Genomic DNA, 20428 nt, shown 5'->3' with positions numbered 1-20428 from the left:
TCTCTTAAAGGAAACTAAAAGATTAAGTGCAAACAATCTAGCTGAAATTCTAAAGATACGAGGGCAAATCTTCAGCTGAAACAAGTTGTCATAGCTTCACTGATGTGAACATAACAAATTACACCAACTGAGTTATTGTTTGTACAAGTGCTATACAAGACTTAAACACATTACAGTAGGTGAAGAATGGAGCAACTCTATCCCCAACTCTAAACAAATAAAAGACTTCACCGGTATTTGCCTCGATATGAAGCAATTAAGAGTAATAAAGTGCTCTGTATGCTTAGTTTACCAAAAAAAGCACTAGGGGGACTTGATCATAGTGAACAAATTATACCTGTAGGGACAAAGAAGGCTTATAAGTCTAGCAGCACAAGCCATGAAAACTTTTAGAATTTGAAGATGTATATTTTTAAAGTGAAATAGGCATGTAATAGTGAAAGTCATTTACTATTGCAGCAACTCACTATGGAGTACTGTGGATTCTCCTTTCCTTGGAATCTTTTAATACAATTTGTATGCATTAGCACAGCCACAGATTACCAGCCTTAATTATGAGTCAAAATTTTTACTTTCTTGAATTTAAAATAGATGTATTTTGATAATCAATAATTTCTATCAGGTCAAGGCTAGATGGAAACAACAGAAACAGTACTGATGTCCAAAAAGTTAATGGCATGTTCTAATGGGACCATGAGTTAGCTTAGAACTCTGACATGTGCTTATATCTGGATGTGCTTATATCTGGATGTGCTTATATCTGCTCCTGCAGGGACCACTCCAGAAAACATTCAAAGACTTTTAAGGTGAAATAAATAAATAAATACATAAAATAACTACATTTTATTTAAATAAAAAATAATCTAGATATTGACCTTTTTTCCAAACAGAGAAAACTCAAAGCAACTGCGTTAATATAGTAAGACAGAAATAACATTTATAAAATATTTGCCTGAGATAACATATCCTTGCAACCATGTTCTTGTTTTTATCATCCAGGGCAAACTCTGCTTATTTCTTCCTGATATCCAAGAAGTTCCTTCCATCTTCTCTGAGGCCTGACAATCTACTCACTGAAATCTCATTATTCATTGCATGAGCTACGCGTTCCCAGCTTCTTACTGTGACTTCTTTGATGACCACATATCCCTAGCAAGTTTTTTTTTCCATGCATGGAAGAAACAATCTTCTAACAGGAAAGTAACAATCTTTTCTCCCTGTACAGGTCCCCCTGACCTCTTCAGGAACAAAGCACAAATTCAGAATAAAGTTGGATATTGGCACACTCAAGTTTTGTGCATATTGACTTAAATCTGCCAGACTTGAGACATTATAGTTTATCACTGAAGATTCAGATTTTTGAAAAAGAAACTGTAGTGACCATTCTTTGTCACTACCATACTGGACTGACTCTGAAACTAATCTCTACTTGGCTTTATTGCCTTAGTTCATACTGGGATGAAAAAGTAGCTGGTTAAAGCCAAAAGAAGGCAAGAGAATTGTTTTTTGTGTAATGAAAACATATCTTGAGAAAAAAGGGAACTTGCTTCATATCAAACAGTTGTATAGCCTGAGATTTCTAATCAATTTTCCATATTTTAAGCATGTGAAGACTAGCTGGACATGTCTAAGCAGCCTAAGCCAGGAGGTTGTTCCCTTTATTCTCACAAACTTTAAGATATCAGGACTTCATTGTTTGATTAATGAGTCCAAAAGACTTTTATCTTACTTTTCATTATCATAATTAAAAGGGAATAGACAGACAAAAAGCAGTCCTGGGTGGTTGGGTTTGCAGAATGTAGCAACAGGATGCAAAGAGAAATGATAGCATTCCACCAGCTGAAATGACGCATGTTACGCAAGAGCTTGGTTTTATAACATCAAATGTATCACTCAACAAAATGATGCCAACAGCTTACACAAAACAGTAATGGATAGGCAATAAAGAGTTTTATCCTACTTGACTAACTTTTCAGTGTCATAAAATACACTTATATTTGATTATTTCAACCTGCGTACAAGTGGTAGAAGTAACTTTTTGCTGTTTTGATGGAAAATGTGAAACTCTGGCTTTTCTCTAAGTATTATGTAAATGATTCAGGAGATCAAGAAAGCTTTTAAAGATGGAAAAAATGGGAGCCCTTTTAGAGGATGGCATCATTTCCTAGTGAATCGTTAGCAAATGACTAGCGACACAACTTGTATGGTTCTCTAGGTAATGGCCCTTTCACCCGTAGTAAAGTAAAATAAAAAGCATTAAAAACACACCATCCATTTTACTCCAGTGTCAACAATTAAAACTAGGCATATTGATCAAACAGATATTTTTGCATAGAACTACATAAATTTAGAGTTGTGAAAGAATTATGTTTCTTCGACAAAGAACTGGGAATAGTCTTAATGAGACAGACACTGACCCAACCCATGGTGATACTGTTCACAGGACTATGGAATTTTGATCACTAATTTCAGTGCTGATTTAAATGTACAGTTAAGTAATCCTCAATTCACATATCCAGTTGGAAATTTGATTAATAAAAGCTAAAGGTATACTATTTTGCAAGAGTTTTAGGTCTTCTTTCTAAATATGTTGTAGTGTTGCAGATTTTCCTATGGAAAGTCTCGGTCTGACCATTCTTTGTGAAAATAAGATACTACTGATTGAGTGACTGCTGCAGTCTAGGCTTAGTTTGGACAGTAGCAGTAGATGGGGAGATTAAAAATTATTTTTTATTATTTCCCTCCAGTTTCTTGAAGGCACTTCAGAATATTTTAAATAAAAAATGTTTTATATCATATCACAGAAAAGTATTTGAAACATATGCTGAGATACACATGCTCAAACAACTATAGGACAGCAGGCGGCACTGGCAACATGCCAGTGTTAAAGCAGCTGTCAACTCATATAAAATTGATCATATTGCATATTTTTTATCTTTATTGTGAAGCTGTAACTGTAGAAAGAATAAGCTCTTCTTTCATAACACTCCACCCTTTGGTATAAGTGCTCTGATTGATATTGCTGCTTGGTATGGTTTATTGAGGTAGTAATGGAGAAGATGGAGGAGCTCTCTTCACAAGGATACACAGTGACAGCACAAGAGGCAACGGACACAGGGTGCTTCAGAGGAAACTCAATCTGGACATAAGAAAAAAACTCTTCACTCTGAGAACAATTGGACACTGGAGGAGGTTGCTCCAAAAAGTGGTGGAATCGCTGGAAATATTTAGGACTCGACTCAACAGGGCCTTGGATAACCTAATCTGAGGCCCTGCTTTCAACAGGAGGTTGGACCAGATGAACTCCAGAGGCCCTTTCCAACCTCAACTCTTCTGTGATTCACTATGGTTAGGCTACATGGCACAGCACCATGCAGAGAAGCCTAGACACTGCTCCAAGCAAGTTGCTACATACAGGTGGGCATTAAAATATTCTTCACAGATACTATTTTGTAGTGAAGAATTAGTAATATGCTGTCTGTAGCACTAATTGGAATGGCTAGCACATCAAACTACAAAGCTTTTTATAGCTTCCAGCTCCAGAGCTGGCTCATTTGGAGCAGGTTTGGACATGCTAACATAGCTCTGCCTTTTGAAGGCACAGTTCTGCTCTTCAAATGCCATTCAGCCATAGTAAAAACAAGAAAAGACATTCTTTATACAGGCTGCAGAGAAACTAACATTAAGGTCACAGCTGGCACGCAAGCAGAGGCTGGATACTGTTATGTCAATACTTACATTCTCTAATCCAAGAAGCACCAAGAGCGGGATTGTTGTCATTCCTCCTTGGATCCACTCTTCTAGAGAAACAGTGCCATCGTGATCATAGTCAATTTCTTCCATCATTTCATGGAGGATCTACACAGTTTTAATGTAAAAACTCATAAATTTCATATTCTAAGATAACAATAAGACATATACAGAACTCTGATCCCTCATCCATGCACAGACAGTATGGAAAATATCATGTGTACGGCATCTTTGGGAGAAATATACTAAAATGACTGGTGGCAGTTGAGAAGATGAAACTCCATATTCTTATTTATGTTTTATTAACACTTATTCTGAAACCAAGTTGTGCCCCATTGTGTACTTACTATGTACAATAAAAATAAGAGACAGATCCTTTTAAGAACTTTTCAAGGATACACTAGTTTTATTATAAACATTCATTATTATATGCACTGAAGAAAAGCCTTAAACTTTAGCAAAGAGATAAAGCATATCACAGAGCAGATTTAATCAGAAAAAAGACTTGCAGAAGTGCTAATTAACAGTGCCATAGTGAAGCATAGACTACTATGATTTCCCATCATACTTATATCTAAAATCACATGTAGGCATTAAGTATCACAAAATGATTAAAAACAGTCTCTTACAACATCAAAAATGGGTGATAAAATGGATGCTTACTGGACTCAGTTCAGTAACATCCCATTCAAGGTACTCTGCAACATGCATCATTTGAGCAATGATATTTTCCAGCTCCTACAGATGCAAGAAAAAGAACAATTATATTTAGTGCAATGTTATAATGGCATATTCTACTGTAAACAGCTTATGATTCAAACCTATTGCCTTTAGTGATATTGCTTTGACAGTGCTAAAATACACAGAAAATTACATTTCTAATCACTAATTGGTAATCAATACACAGTGTGATTGCTACCAAAGCCTAAAATCAGAGACCCACTGAGCAGAAAAAGGAGGAATAATTATAATAATTTTTAAAGCAAATAATTTACATAAATGTATTTACCCTTACAGAAAATTCTTTTTTATGTGAGAATAGGAGGTTTGGGGCTCATATATGGCATGCTTCTTTAGTAGGAATAATTTCTGTTTCTCATTTGACATGACAAAAGGACAAACGAAAAATATTTGTTTTAAATAAACCAGCTTCAATTTTGTCAGTGTTATTTCCAGGATAACTCTAAATTTCAATTGCACTATTCTAAATAAACAAAACTTGTGACTTTGAGTCATTAGGATTTAAAATTCAAAGGTTTCTTCCTGTATTCCAGGGCCTTAAGAATGCACTGGGTAGAAATGCTATATTAATACTAATGATGGGAAATATTCTAGACATAAGGATATGCAGGAACTGTGTGAACTTAACCATAGATGTCCATGAGAAATGTTACATTTTCTTTTACTTAAAAGTGAAAAAGTCCATACAAACCTTTGAATGCAACCTCACGTAACTATGAAACTTAACAGTAGCTGAAGGTCTACCCCATATTTTTCGGTCAATCCTGCATGCTAATGTAAATTCAACCATGTAGACATATGAAACTCTCCACTCCTATTCCCAAAAGAAGTGCAAGGGGATATACACTACAATTACAAATATGATCTGATTTTAAGAAGTGCAGAACATCTGTATCTCCAGGTGCAAGGCACATAGTTACAACATCTGAAACTCAGGCTTGCAATTCATTTCTTTAACCAGTCTTATACAGCATCAATGATATTTACATATAAACATATCTGTGAGGGTGACTGAGCACTGGAACAAGTTGCCCAGAGAGGTTGTTGAGTCTCCATCCTTGGAGATATTCGAAAGCCGTCTGGACAGAGTCCTGGGCAACCTGTTGCAGGTGACCCCGGTTGAGCAGGCAGTTGGACTAGATGATCTCCAGATGTCCCTTCCAACCTCAAATGCTCTGTGATTCTGCACAGTAAGTTTTTGGGATGATAGTAAGAGAGCATAAAATCTGCCTGTTAATCAAGTCTCCTCTTATTATTATGTTCAAGGGACTCCCTAAATACTGATACCCAACTTAGGGAAAAAAACTCTCGATGATTTACACTAAAGTTGTACTTGAGAAATATGTAAGCTGTATTTGCAGATCTCTGTTTGCTTGGGCATTTAGCTACACAGGAGTTTTAGAGGCATAACGTAGAGACCAATTTTTGAAATACTTTCTCTGGAGTAATCAGTGTCCCATGAAACCAAGTCTTTCATTTGAAGCCAATCCAACTTTGTAGATTTTTCTATTATGGATAGCAAGATCAAGCAATCATTGGTCAAATGTATTACTGTACTTTATTTACTCTTCACTTGTAAAAGAATATGTGGACACAAAGCCAAGGAGAAAGAAGGTCAATTAGTTTGTGAGTAATCTTGCATTGACTAATCCCTTCATTGTGGTGTGACTTCATACTTCAAAAAATTCTTCAAATTCTCCTGTTATTAAAACCCAGAATCTCTGAGATAATAGATGGATAGGACATGTTTTAACAGCTCTATTTTAATGGGTGGCATTTTGTGTAGAAGTGTAATTTCTCTACTCTGACTGCACTTTGAAGTCAAACTGTGTACTATGCAGTAACCTTGCTGCAACAGACATCCCACTTCTCCTGTCCTTGGAATTGTACATACAACTGAACATTGTATAATTCAAATGAAAGGTGTAGCTGATTTTAGCTTCTAATTTTAATGTTCTTAACAAAATATCCTCATGCTGGAAGCTGCCCATTTTTCCTCTTAGGTGAATCCACATCACTAGCAAAATATCAGGCATAGACTACAGACCATTTAGGGAGGTGAAATGTAGCCACACAAGCAAAGGACAACCTCCAGACTGGAAGAAGTAATAGATTCTTGCTTCCTAATTGTTCATTTGACCACCGCTTTCATGATCTGAAGCCCATCCTATGATTTAAGGTGCTTCAAATTCCAGCACTCTAAAAAATTATTTTTTGTCAGCAATTGTATAATTCACAACTTTCTAATGGAAAGAAGGCATGAAGTGAACTGCATAACCTAATATAGAGACCGTTTCTCATTACTATAGTGCTGTAATTTCCTTTGATCATATATCACTAGTGCTTTCCCATAATCATGTGTAAAATTTGATTTGTAAACATGCTCAGGCGCTTATCTAGAACCATTTGGTATTCTCGTGTTGTATTTATTATGATTGGTTATCCAATTAATGTTTTGTATTCCCTATCATAAAGTCTTTACATTATACATCTCTGTATCTTAGCTTTCTTATTCACATACAACCTATTTACTTTTCCTTACCAATCGGGTCTTTGCTTTCTTACTCTGGGGAGAGATAAAAGAAAGTAAAGCTGCCTGTACAAGACTTACATCCATTAGCTGATCTTTGTTCCTTGCCAGAAAACAAAAAACGTCAAAAAAACCCAAAAGCACAGCTTCATTCTTCAAAAATTCTTTCTGATTGCTTTGATTTTTGGTTTTCATTCAAATGTTTGGTTGGGCTACTACTCAAAACTTCATCTTTAATATTGCTCCTCAGTTCCCAATCAACTGGAAGTTCTGACATCCCCTCTCTACCTGCACCAACTGTGCAACTCACGCTTTCCCTACTTAACGAAACCTTTCCAAATGGCACTTTCATATACCTCTCCCAGAGGCATACTAGAGTTTTAAGAACCATGTTAACATGACTCCTGCAGTAAAATTTTTAAAAATCAGAAGACTCTACAAGACTTCACAACAGTTGTATAAGTATTTGACAATTTATACAGTTGTAGAAGAAGCTTATGGAAAAGCTCAGAGCTACTTTCAAAATGGATAATGTTTCTACTGAGTACAATTCATATTGCTTTTATTAATTCAGCATAAATATGAAGTTGGTTTGGTTTCATGCAGTTTGCTATAGGTATACCATTACTGCCATAATCTACAACATATCAAAATTAATAAATAATATTACCGAACTATCCAGGTATCCATTCCCATCTGTATCATATAAGCGAAACATAACTAAAAAGGAAACAGAAAGAAAGGAGAAGGAAATTCAATTAGAAAAAACAGTAATAATATTATTTCATTTTCACAAATCTGAATTTCAGACAAAGAACAGCATTATCCTTTTCCTCAGTGTTCATTTATCATAAACCCACCAAATCCCTTGTATTATGTGAGAAACACTCAGTGGCTCCCCTGCCACAGTGCCTCCAATGAGACACATGAGCAGGCCATTCCAGTTGCACCTTTTCCATGTAGCCCATGAAGCAGCTAATTTGATCTGTGACATTGGATTCTTGTTCCTCCTAGAAAGGATCTGTTCTCACAAGGAGCACCACCGAAAAGGCCCTTCTCTGCCACTTCACCAAACATGTGATAACATGCACCAGGTCAGGCAAATGTTGATAAGCCTCCTTAAATTCCAGTGCTATTCCACTCCCTCCTTTGCAGCTATCACGATTCAATATTGATACTGCTTTAGAAATGTTTTCTGACCAGCTAAATGAAACAACGGATTATTATTTGAAGCATCTAGTCAGCCAAATCCAACAATAAACATTACTCATACATGTCAACATGACTCCTACCAGGTTCAGACTACAGCCTAAACATGCTCCATCAATTTGAAAATGTAGTCCCAACATGCTGGGGAGCTACCCAGACAAGAATAGCTTCATTTTAATAGTGTCCAGAAAAAATATATTCTTTCATGTTTCTATCATTACCTGATTCCAGCCATAAGAGGTGGTATATCCACCATTACCAAGACATTTAAAGGCAGCTTACTTGAGCTGGTCATTTGGAGGATCAGACTGCAGAGCAGGAGGAAGCTTGAACCTCTGGTAGAACCATTATTATACAGCAAAGGATGAAAACCAGACAGCTAGGAATACTTCACTGTTTGTCCCTACTATGTGGGGGACATAGTTTCTCAGAGTTTTGAACTCTAAATCCCACCTCCTTCAACAGTGTTTGGTTTTTTTCCCTAAAAGACCTATTTTCTAAGGAATAAGAAGAGAGAAGGCCCACCTAGAGGTGTTGCAGGACACTGTAGTGTTTCAACTCATAGCAAAACCCAAGTAAACTGCTCGAACTGTGATATCAGATGTCTTGGGAAACATAACTTATGACCTATTAACGGTGAACATTCCAATTACATTGGATCTACAGGAAATGCAGCTACAGGTCAATAAATTCTGCAAGCCAAGTTTATTACTGTTCTCAGGCAACAACAATATAATGATAAGTGAGAGGAATTTCTTAGCAGTTGGAAAGCAAAATGAGGGAAAGTATGTGATTATTTTTGACTTAGGGCAAAAACCAGGCATTTCCATTAGTGTGCTTGCTTTATATCCCCCATCCCCCACTATCTTCCCAAGCTGATCACCTAATTGAGGGGAAAAAAAAAAAAAAGTAAGTACTACTCCTCTCCATCACTTTAGCAATTTTAGCTACTATGATATGCCCTTAAGAGCTGTAATAAAAGATTGAAGATATTTACTCCAGAATACTGTTACAAGCTACTAAGTCCACTGTTCATAAATTATAGCATAAGAACACCCAAAAAAGTGTTTCTTTGCTGGAAATTACACAGCAGAAATGCTTGAGTGAAAAATAGTGATTAAAAGTCACCAGAGACTGGTACTGTCACTGCTGCTATGCTTCTACCAAAGCTGCTCTGAGCGAGACAGCTAGTATTATCTGGCAAAGGTATCATTAAGCATTCACAGTTTCCATAGGGATGAGTCACACTGAATCACTCAGCGATAAAGTTTAAATCATTTGGTTCTGCCACCTCCTCCGTGATCGTACTGCAGTGCTTGAAAGAATCCTCTATAGCTACCACTAGAGCAGCAGTTGTTTTAGCAGCTCCCTGATCTTTATCCATTCCAGAGAAGTATAGCGTTAGCAATTTTTTAGCATGAGTCAGCAGTTCTAATCAGTCATTTAAAAGCTATTAGCACAGTTATAACTCCTTCACCTTGCTAGCAAACAAAGTCTCTCCAGTTACATACACATTGCATAGGGATAAGGCTCAACCACTGCTCTTTGCTGACATTCTGTTTTGAATAACTACCCTACTGGCGAGGCATGTAATCTCTTTTCCATTCATACATTTCTACATATTCATGTTCTTACTGATTCACCCAGTCTGGGAGAAAACGAAACAAACAATAAAAAACTCCTGAACAAATATCCCCATGCAAACAGAGCCCAAGCTGGCCTTTCATATTCCTCTTCCCATCCCCTAACGTAACAGGACCGGCTGGTTTCTATTATGAGACTGCACATCTTACCTTTTGTAAATAAATAAAAATGTATTAAAAGAAGATTACCCAGATGAGAGCAGTCGTTGCACTGCTGAACTTTCAAAGGTCAGGTGACATATCCCCAAAATTACAAGAGTTGGAAACCATGGCCTTTAGAGAAGGAATCGAGGAATTCATTTTCACACACACATGCACACACAAGGGCTGAATGCACTTTCTGTTTTCACCACTGCAAAAACGCAAAAGAGAATCGTGGCATTCTGGAAGCTTCTGTCGGTACGGAAGGGACAGAAACTGAATAACTTAAAGTCTTGACAAGAGAAACTATGGCAAAAAAGCACAGCACACAATTCTTGGAGCTTCTTTCCATAACTGCGATGAGAGGTCTGAGCACTCATAAACACATTATCTTTGTGGAGCTACGGTACCTGTGCAGGTTGCGTTCACATCTAGTGCCCTTCATACTGCCTCCTGCCATTTCTCCAGCCAGTTTCACAATAGGTCTGTGCCCCATGTGTCTAATTGTCTATGGCCATAATAATGCCCCACACTAATAAAAACACAGACAAATTGAGGAATGGGCTGGGCTGAGAAAGTCTCGTGTAATTGTGAGCTTAAATAATGTCCACTGTTGGGGTTACTAAAGAAAGAAAAGTTGTGCCATGAAACACCACAGCTCAGTCCTAGAGAAGTACCCTGCATATCTACTAGGGGCCTTTCTTACATATTCAAGAATTACCAGTAAGCAATGCGTGGTATATGTGAAAACAGCATGGACAGGAAAAGGTAGTTTTGAATCAAACTTGCAGGCTAAGCTACAGAACATCTAAGCACTTAATAACACAGATGTCTATTTGCAATATAACCTTAAAAAGGCAGCTCAAATTCTTCCAGTTTACCTCCGCAACTAAAGTTTGGCTTATAATTTACACTGAGGCCAAATATATTTTATGAATAATAGATGTGCTAAGCATGTCACAGGAGAGATTCATAGTGCTAAAGAGCTTTAGGAATATCAGCATACTGTTACGTGTTAAAGAATCCACTCATCGGCTAAATTATTTGTAAATCTATGAAAACCTATAAATCATACCTAGATCCAAAATCTATAAAACGCTATTTCCTTTTGGTATCTTTTTATCTTAAAAATCCTCCATCTTATATCAATTTTTATTTCAAAGCACAGCTTCCACTCTCTGCTCATCCTGAATCTAGTTTCTGAACTCTCAGCTATGAATCAGCATGTTCCCATTTTTGTCAACAGAAGAACTAGTGATTTGAGATTAATATTAATGTTGGCAACTCTGGAACAAGGCACCCTTTCTTTTTCTGGCTGCTGCTGCTAATTTATATTTCACTTTGCAGTCACAGTGCCTATTATTATGAAATTATTTCAGACAAAGAGTTAAATTATACCATCGATTTATATGGAGAATTCAGCTAGAATCTACAGGGAATTCTGCACTCTAAATAATGGTACAGTACAATCAAAAATTTAGACACTGTATAAAACAGTAATACATGGTGCATTTCAACTCTGTATGACAAACTATAAAATTGACCTATATAATAAGCATGTCCTTACTTATAACTAATAAATGCAAATGATCTTGAATATGTGAAACGTGTAACAACAATACATTTATTGAACCAGGCTCTCTCCCCTAAATCATAAAAAAACATTCACAGTGTCTTGGCTATGCACTTCCTCTAATGGGAATTCCATGCAACATTCCCTGCACTAAAATCACCTTCTGTTTCTCTGCCTCTCCCTCTTTCCATTGTACCAATTCCTGGCTCCAGGGGAAGGAACTGATCTCCATTTTATGCTATACTCTGGGCTTTAGAGCTCTGATAAGGCTTGCACAGCTTGCTACCAAGAAAGAATTACTACACTGTAAGCTGAATTCAATTCTGGAAACTTGGTTTTTCTTTGTATGCATTCTGTATGCACATTTGCACATACATCGTCATATTCTAACCATGATACCACACTGTGATATTATCAAATCTGAGGGCAGAACCTTATAATCTTTGCTGAGACAAAACTACCAGTGATCTTACAGTATGAAGTCTAGCATCTTTGAAGCTATTATAAGCAAACTACAAAATATGAAGATAGTTCAAAAGCATGTAGTCACTTCACCTTGTAATGAATGTCTCTTTCCAGCAGATAGAGCCTGGTGTCTGCATTTCCTGTGATATTGAGCATTTACCTTCCATACAGTATCAGAGCCTGATCCCACAGCTCTTTTACAGACACACCAGCTATGTGTATCAAAGTATATTTGGTCTTAGTAAGGATTATAAGATTGGATTGATTGTTTATCTTCCTGGAGCTAATTAGTTTCTAAAATTCCATAATGGGAAACATAGATTTTCTGTTTTTCTCTGATATGCAGATCAAACTCACTTAATTACTTTTCTGAACTGGTAGAGGTATTGGGCTTCAATGAATCATGTCCCTAATTCATAAATCAAGTGATTTCTAACTTCCAGAGTCAAACATTTTCCCTCAGCAATGGCACAGATCTGGGTAAATTTTTTTTTCGAACTTTCTGGTATTCACTACTGTTATAGAGTCCATGGCCTACATTAGCATCTGTTCTTTGCCTGAACTAGCACGTCTTCTACAGATTATCCTAGTCATTACCTGCATATATCTCTAAGCATCATCTGTATATTTAATTTGTTTTTCACAGCTCTGATACCAGAAGTAATTTATTGACAATACTATAAAAAGAAGTTTTTGAAAGGATTATTTTAATTGCAGATCTTATGTTCCTTACTCCCCAACTTCATGTGTACTAGACAGAAAGAAGCCAGTTAAAAGCTTACAAAGTTAAAACTCTTAGCAAGAATAACAGTTCATTTCTGCAATACTAGTTCCCTATCACCAAATTAAGTCTTAAATTTGGAAAATTCCAAATCAGAAATTTTGATGACTTTTTCTTTCCCTGAAAGGAAATTCCCTGAAAATAAATAAATATATAAAATAAGGTAAAATAAAAAAAAACATACATTCTAGTTTATCTTCAGGTCTTCCTCTTTCTAGCAGAGACAAATAGCAAACAATGTCTTTCAACTGGATCACATCTGGTAAATGTAAGTTAGCAGGAGTAGGAGGTCGGGATGCAGTAGTACCTTTGTTAAGTCTCAAACCTGAAAATAACACATAGCCGTTGTTATTCTTATCCAAGATATAAATAGAGAATGCAAAACAGAACTGTGACATACATGCATGTTTGATTTCTTTATTTAAATCTCAGAGTACTTTTTAACTTAAACATAAAATGTGAAGTTTTAAACAATCCATATTCATAGTCTATCTGGCAAAAACAGAATTAAAATGATGGTTGGGGTTTTGTGACAAAGGTCTAAAATAATACACAGATAAAGCAAACTACTGTAAAAAGAAATCAACTATGGGAATGGCGTCACTTTTTTCATTTGCCCTGATCTGATGTCATTTGACTGCACAACATTTTTGTTGAATATTTTTACTCAGCTGCTTATATGTTAAACATTAAAACAACCCCTGCACAACTCTGCATCCACTTCCTTGTGTTTGTATAAGTTTCATCGAACTTAAAGATTGTCATCAGCTACACTAATTAAAAGATATCTTAGTGACATCAAAGAGAACTACACATCCAAATGTGTAGTTTTCCCCAAAACAGTCAGATGCATGTCAAAACAGCACATATTTAAGTTGTAGAAGCCTTGGCTTCACAAAAATAGACACAGAATTTAAATAAGTCATAGTAATTGTTCAAATGTTGTGATCAGAGCAATTCCAGCGTGGAGCTGGAACACAAGTTTCAACATGGCCAAACCTTTTGTTTCAAAACAACATTAGCAAGACTGGTCCTGAAGATAGTATTAGAATTTGCAGGACTGATGATAAATGGAAAAGCAAAGCAAAAGTATATGACTACACAGTGAAAGCAATAATAAAACTTTCTTAAAAATTTATTGCATTTCCCACTGACCTTAGCAATACTAAAGAAAAATCTTTACAAAGGGATTAATTGTCCTTAAATATTTTCTACAATTAATTCAGAACAGGTTCTTCACTGCATACATAACATGCATACATAATTTCTCTCACCCATTCTTCTTGGATTAGCTAATTACTTTAACAAATTGAAACAGAATTCTGTTTTTTTTTTCTATTTTCATCTTGAAAATTTTATTACAATCTAAAGATTTTTTCAAAGGGTCTCCTGAGGTATGTATGTTGCAAAAAAAAAAAAAAAAAAAAAAAAAAATCAGTAACTAAGAGCAATTTGGCATGCAGAGAATATATCTTTGAATCAAGTTCATGTCCAAGGTTTTAGGCAGATAAGCACTAACAGTAAATATTTAAACAAATAAAAAGGTTAAATAGGTCAATATTCCACCAAATATTACTGCTAGAAGAACTAGAACATTAAATAGTAATTAGACTCTGAAATGACTTAAGCTGTTCTATATGAACCCCCCACACACCGTAGATTTACATATGAGGAGACATTATTATAAGTAATGAAAATCATACTACTAAGAAAATTATTTGAAAAATGAAACACTCCTCCTTTCTGAGCCCCCAGAATCACTGTCAGCTTTCATGACATAACTGAAATTCTGTTCATTGAAAAGGGACCAATTTCAAAGTTTTAGCTCCAGACAGTGCTAAGCATAGAGGATAATATGGAAACCACTACACTGGTATGGAAACCACTGCACTGGAAGCTCACTCTCATAGCCCCATGACTTGTTCAGATCACAATACAACCTTTTATAGCTACTGTATCCCAAAAGGCTCTGCTTGGCTAGGGCCTCTAGGTGGACCATTTCTCTGAAGTGGCCTGTCTCCATCTGAGGACTGATCCAGTGTCCTTTAAAGCTTCCCAGTCTCTTGCACAGGATCTTGTGACATCATCACCCATAAGCACTGCAAAATTACTGTTTGTATTTCCATTTATATCAAAGAGCGAACAAAGTAGGTCAGACAGCCAGATTTTGGCTACTGACAATGCACACTCACGCTTGAAAAATACTCAGTGCAGCAACTGACCATATGATGTGGCGGGAAGGAGAGAGACATTTCATGCTTTTTCAAATAGTACAGAGATCCAAAAGCAGGATTAGAAATTGAGTTCCTGACCCTTCTACTGGATCTGTACTTGACGTAGGTAGCGAAGTACTAAAATCTCCAATTCAGGAAAAAACATGAAACAGAGAATTCAGACTTGAAACTAACAAGAATGGTATGTGCTTTTAAAATTAAGACAGCACAAAATATTAATCAACAAGGTGTTACCTTTAATCACACAATTTACACAACTAGTTCACATTCTGATCTTATGTGAATCCTATGCACTGAATAAAATTAGACCTAACTCATCTCAGATATGTATAGCCCTGAATCCCACTGAACCCCAAATGAAAATGAACTTTTGGCTTATCATCAGCTGCAAGTCAAAGTACTCCTTCGTAACCCTAGGTGGTAGAAGGGGGGATGCAATACTAACGTACAATGCTGCTGCTTACCTGGCATCTGTTTCCATCTCTCTTCAGACGCCTTAACTGAAAATACAGTTTATAAACAGAGGTGAGTGGACAGAGAAGCACTAAATAAAAAGTGGACACATTCCAGAGATATTTATGAACTTTGCTACTTTTCATGTGATCTTCGCTAGCTCGTGTATACCTTCCCATCCTCCAGAAGAATGCCAGATGCTTCTTTCCAGTATGGTCATTTTTTTCATTATTGGTAATGTTTAAAAATTACTTGATAACCTGAAATGAAGGTTTCCATGATTTTCATTTGTATATTAAAAAGTACAAATGCCCAGGTTTTTCTCTTTAATCATTACAAATTATAAATATGTAACACCTAGTTAAAATCTCATGCATTTGAATTACAATACAAACAGCATATTTTCAGGCTCAAATAACCAATAATCCTAGCATGAGATGAATTGAATGGTCTCTCCAAACATGCTTTGGGCATAACACTTTATAAAATTGTCCTTTTAGTGTTACACTGAATTCATATGGCAGACTGCTAAACTGATCTCATGACACATTTTTTTTAAGTCCTTACTAAGAGAAAAAAAAGGTTAAAAGGAATTAAAAAGTGGAAAGAGTGAGTGAAGGAGAAAAAAATAGGAGGTAACATTATATTAAAAAATACAGGATACAGTTTTAACAATAATAAGAGAACTTACTTTTTTTTTAACCACATTTAAGGAATAAATGTATCAGAGAGCATTGTAACAAAAGTGAGGGAAGCTGAACATGGCCTTTACTGAGCAGAATTTACAAATTAATCTGACAACAACCTAAAAATGGCAGTTAGAATTTTCTTCACATGAAGTGTCAGAGTGACAGAAAGAAACGCAACACCAAAATGATAAAAGATGACTTTTTGAAATATCTACTCAGACGACATATGTTAAAACATAACATAATAAATAAACAAATATGTATCAGTAAACATCAGCTGTTGTTGGAGTTATCAGGCAAAAAGTGTTGAACGTAAAAGATTACAAAATAATGGTGACTGGTATTGTGCATGTTTGTAGTGGATGCTACTCCCTGTGAAAACATCAATGAAAAAATAGACATGCTGTAACTGGAAACAAAATTGTGTTGCTAAGACATTACTGGCAACAGAATCTATATATCTAAGAGAAAAAAATGGAATGCTGAAAATGTATGACATCCGAAATAGCCACTGCAGTGGACAATAAAGATTACATTTACACATGTCCTGCCCTTAGAGATTCTGTCACAAAGCATCTCTAAGGGCAAAGGACTGAAACCATTGGTCTAAATGACTTGCCCAAATCCATGAGAAAGTCATTACCAGAGCTGTAATTAGCAACAGAAAGCTTTGTATCTTCTGCACAGTTGATTACACCACAGTCTACTAAGCCCACTGCTCTGCATATGGAACTGGTCTAGATAACAAGACAACAAAAACACAGGAAGATGGAAATTTATTGTCTACACAGCAGATGTTTGTGGACGGAGATGAGTCCAAGGCAGTTCTGAATAGAAAGGATAAAGAAGATATCTTAAGAATTCAATTCAAATGAAAATGTGGTAAGCAAATTTTGCTAACAGAAAAGGTTAAGCTTAAATTACAGTTTATGAGCACAATAATAAATATTATATACATAATAGTAAGCAATAATGTAATATGTCTTTTGGCTTGAGGTGCATAAAGCTAAGAAGTGGGAAAAACAACTACTGTAAATTTAAGGAAAGAAAAATAAATGAAACATATCTATTTAATATATTTAGTTGATAATGGCATGTGCTAATCAGAGAAAGGGTTATCATAATACTACTCCTTTACCAAAAAACAAATCAGATTCAACGGGTGATATTTAAAAGCCTATAATTCTAATTGTATCTAGGAATCTATGGAAATGGGCATTTATAACACCTACAGAAATTCAGAGCTTGTTACTGTGGGAATCAGCTTACTTTTTCATTTCATCCCCTGCTAAAAGCAAATATTTGGTATATTCACAGGTTGTAATGTTACTCAAAGCTATTACCCATATCCCATCAAGCCTCTCTGCAGCATAAGAACTAACATTTTATCAAGTAGCACTGGTATCAAGTCCCCAACTTCCAGAGGAGTTGCATTTTGAGAATATCCAATTTTCACATAAAGATTTCAAGTGATTAAAGACCCATCAAACCTTTTTGTAACTTGTTCAAACTGCTCGATTATCCCAGCTGTTCAAAGTAGGAAATTTATTTCTAGTCTAAATTAGTCTAGCTCCTCCTTTCAGCTACTGGATATTGCTATAGTTCCCAAATTAGTACCATTCAAAATGAAGTCTCTGAAATTTAGGAAGATACTCATTTTTTTTCATCTGAATTTTCTTTGAAAGGTTTATAAAGCTTTATAAGTCAAAAGCTTTTAACACTATTTTTCATGAAAGTATATTAAAAAATTATGTTCTCTAAACTCAAAATCATGTTAAATAAAATGTACAGTCTAGCATGAAAACTCCAAGCTATATTAAAGAACTGATGCTCTTATTGGGTAAAGAAACACTGTTACCACTTCCAGGTCATTAAAACACCAGGACCTGATAAGTGTATATGATTACTACCAGCAGCATCACAATCAGACAATTAAGAGAGGAGACAGTAAATGGGTAAGGAAAGCTTTAGAGCACCGGTAGGAGCTTCCTGCAGGAGGCTCTGAAAGTTTCTAAGTGCTAATACAGTGCAGTAGGCAGCAGGACCATGTAGCAATTTAGCAATAGCAATTTAATTAGCATTAACATGAAAAAGACTGTCCACTTGGTGTCTCAGCTGCATCATTATTGTGAATTAAAAAGATGAAACCATTTAATTTCCATTTCTCTTCACAATAGTCCTGTGTTCATGACTGAGTTTCTCCAAATTCACAAATACCAGAAAAAAATAAAAGAACAAACTATACACAGTTCAGAATTCTGTATGTTTATAACTATCAGAAGTAAATAGCAAGGAGAGAAACTTTAATTTCTTGTATTACTGTGATTTTATTACTTACCTCCAGAAAGGAGCTGGGGTTTGTTTTTTATTAAAGGGCTGCAGTGAGGCATTTTGTTGCTGAATGATGTAAAAAGATGTTCAATGAAGTCATCAGGTAGCTCTGCCTCCAGAAAAGTCTTCATGAACAGCCTGAATCCCTCTAAATCAATTGTCTAGAGTGAAAAATATATATATATTTTTTGAATTGTTGGTTTCAGAAAAACTTTCATATTAGTGCGCTAAATCATATCCTGTTAACAAAAATATTAGACTGTCCTTGAAAATACTGATTTCTGAGGATATAATCAGGAATATATATTGAAAACTATTGATAATATAGCATTAAGTAGAACTTTGACAATTCACAGTATTGCTACAATAGCCCACAGAGAGACTGAGACAGAGACATTGGGAGAGAGAGAGAGAGAGAGAGAGAGAGAAAGAAAAAAAGACAGACAGAAAGACAGACAGACTACATCTATCAGACCCCTGGAACCAAGTGCCATGCTGCCTAGTTTCTTCATTACAATATGGCTTAACTGCACACACAAAACCACAACCAAAAATGTCTGTGGAGCTCATAGGGCTGTACCTGGTAAGTTTTAACTTTTCCTCTAATTAGGCAGACAGCAAACAGGGGGTTTTTGGATCCCAAATTCAGGGAACTGAAAGCTAGCTTAGTCCTTTCCTGGGTAGCAACATGTTTTGTTGATGTTTGCCAAAGAGGAATCAATCACCTTGTCTAAACAGGTTCTAACAGCCAAATGGGAGTGCTGAAACTGTGCAACATTATGCATAGGAACAATTAAAAAAAAATTTAAAAAAAGACTTCGCCAGCAAGGTAAAAAGTGATTAACGAAACTTCATTGATGACTCCTCTCTGGTAAGACGATATTATCAGTCTTAACTAATAAAATGAATGTAAAACATTATGATCACATTTTATCCTACTAATATAGAACTACTAGAGACAACAGCGTGATGAAGCATATCAAGAGATCTTAAGACAATTTCACTTTTATATCTGAAATAACCATGATACAATTGCACACTTACCAATGAGGCTACTTTGTTACATATATGATAAATAATAAATCACCCATCACTTCTTAATTAACTGAAAAATATAATAGTGTTGCTGTCTTTGTTTCTATCTCAAACAGAACACTAACTTTCCACTTTTGAACAAATCTCAGATAAAGCCACATCCTACTGCAAAATCAATTTGGGAAAAACCCTCCATGTTTAGGGAAGACTAAACACCCTGGTGCAACAGAACAATGAATGCAATATTAGCAAGCAAAAGACCAGAAATTATGTCAAAAACAAAACAAAGTTGAAACCAAATTTTCTAAGTGCCTCAATAACTCAGGAATCTGAGTCACAGTAAAAATTATGTTCAAGTAACTGTAAAAATTATTTCAACACTTCGTAGCAGTGATTTTTCTTTTTCTCCCCCCCCTTCTTTTTTGATGAGATGAAGAAATTTTGTTATGTACATATGAAATAAGGTGTTTTCCATGAAGAGCAATAAAACCTAACTGCCCCAAGGTAATGTTTTAATTGTATGTCACTCTTCTTACTAGTGGGCAACAACAAAGATTGCAAAATCTGACTGATTTTGTGCAAGTTTACTAACTTACTAGGAATATAAGCTTGGCAAGAGGGCACCTCTGTTGAGGCTCTGAAACAGAACACCTTGTTCAACAAAATGGCTCAGTGAAACCACTAAAACTCCTACCAACTGAATGTAAATATAGCAGAATGTAAAAAGAGGCTGAAAAAAAATAAGCATCTTGGACATGAAGTAACTATCTTTCTGTCATCCTAGTACAGTTTCAGCCATTCTGTTCTACATTTACAACTCATACTGTTTCAGTTATGCTGTAAACTTTCTAAA

General features: G+C 35.7%; 1 protein-coding gene across 8 annotated transcripts in view; it reads right to left on the bottom strand.

The window, feature by feature from the left end:
- The window catches only part of DGKB (diacylglycerol kinase beta), a 360499-nt gene that overhangs the window by 256058 nt on the left and 84013 nt on the right, over window positions 1-20428 (bottom strand). For all 8 annotated transcript variants that reach the window (XM_064506349.1, XM_064506348.1, XM_064506347.1 and 5 more), the window contains 6 exons: window positions 18548-18701; window positions 15532-15567; window positions 13018-13158; window positions 7692-7741; window positions 4414-4488; window positions 3739-3858 (listed from right to left, as the gene is read on the bottom strand). In XM_064506349.1, coding sequence (XP_064362419.1) covers window positions 3739-3858; window positions 4414-4488; window positions 7692-7741; window positions 13018-13158; window positions 15532-15567; window positions 18548-18701 — 576 coding nt within the window. The remainder of the gene's footprint in view (window positions 1-3738; window positions 3859-4413; window positions 4489-7691; window positions 7742-13017; window positions 13159-15531; window positions 15568-18547; window positions 18702-20428) is intronic.

This window comes from Dromaius novaehollandiae, chromosome 2 (assembly GCF_036370855.1).
Source record: "Dromaius novaehollandiae isolate bDroNov1 chromosome 2, bDroNov1.hap1, whole genome shotgun sequence".
Classification (NCBI taxonomy): Eukaryota; Metazoa; Chordata; class Aves; order Casuariiformes; family Dromaiidae; genus Dromaius; species Dromaius novaehollandiae.
Note: the sequence above shows the minus strand (reverse complement) of the source record. Positions and strands in the feature narration are given on the sequence as shown.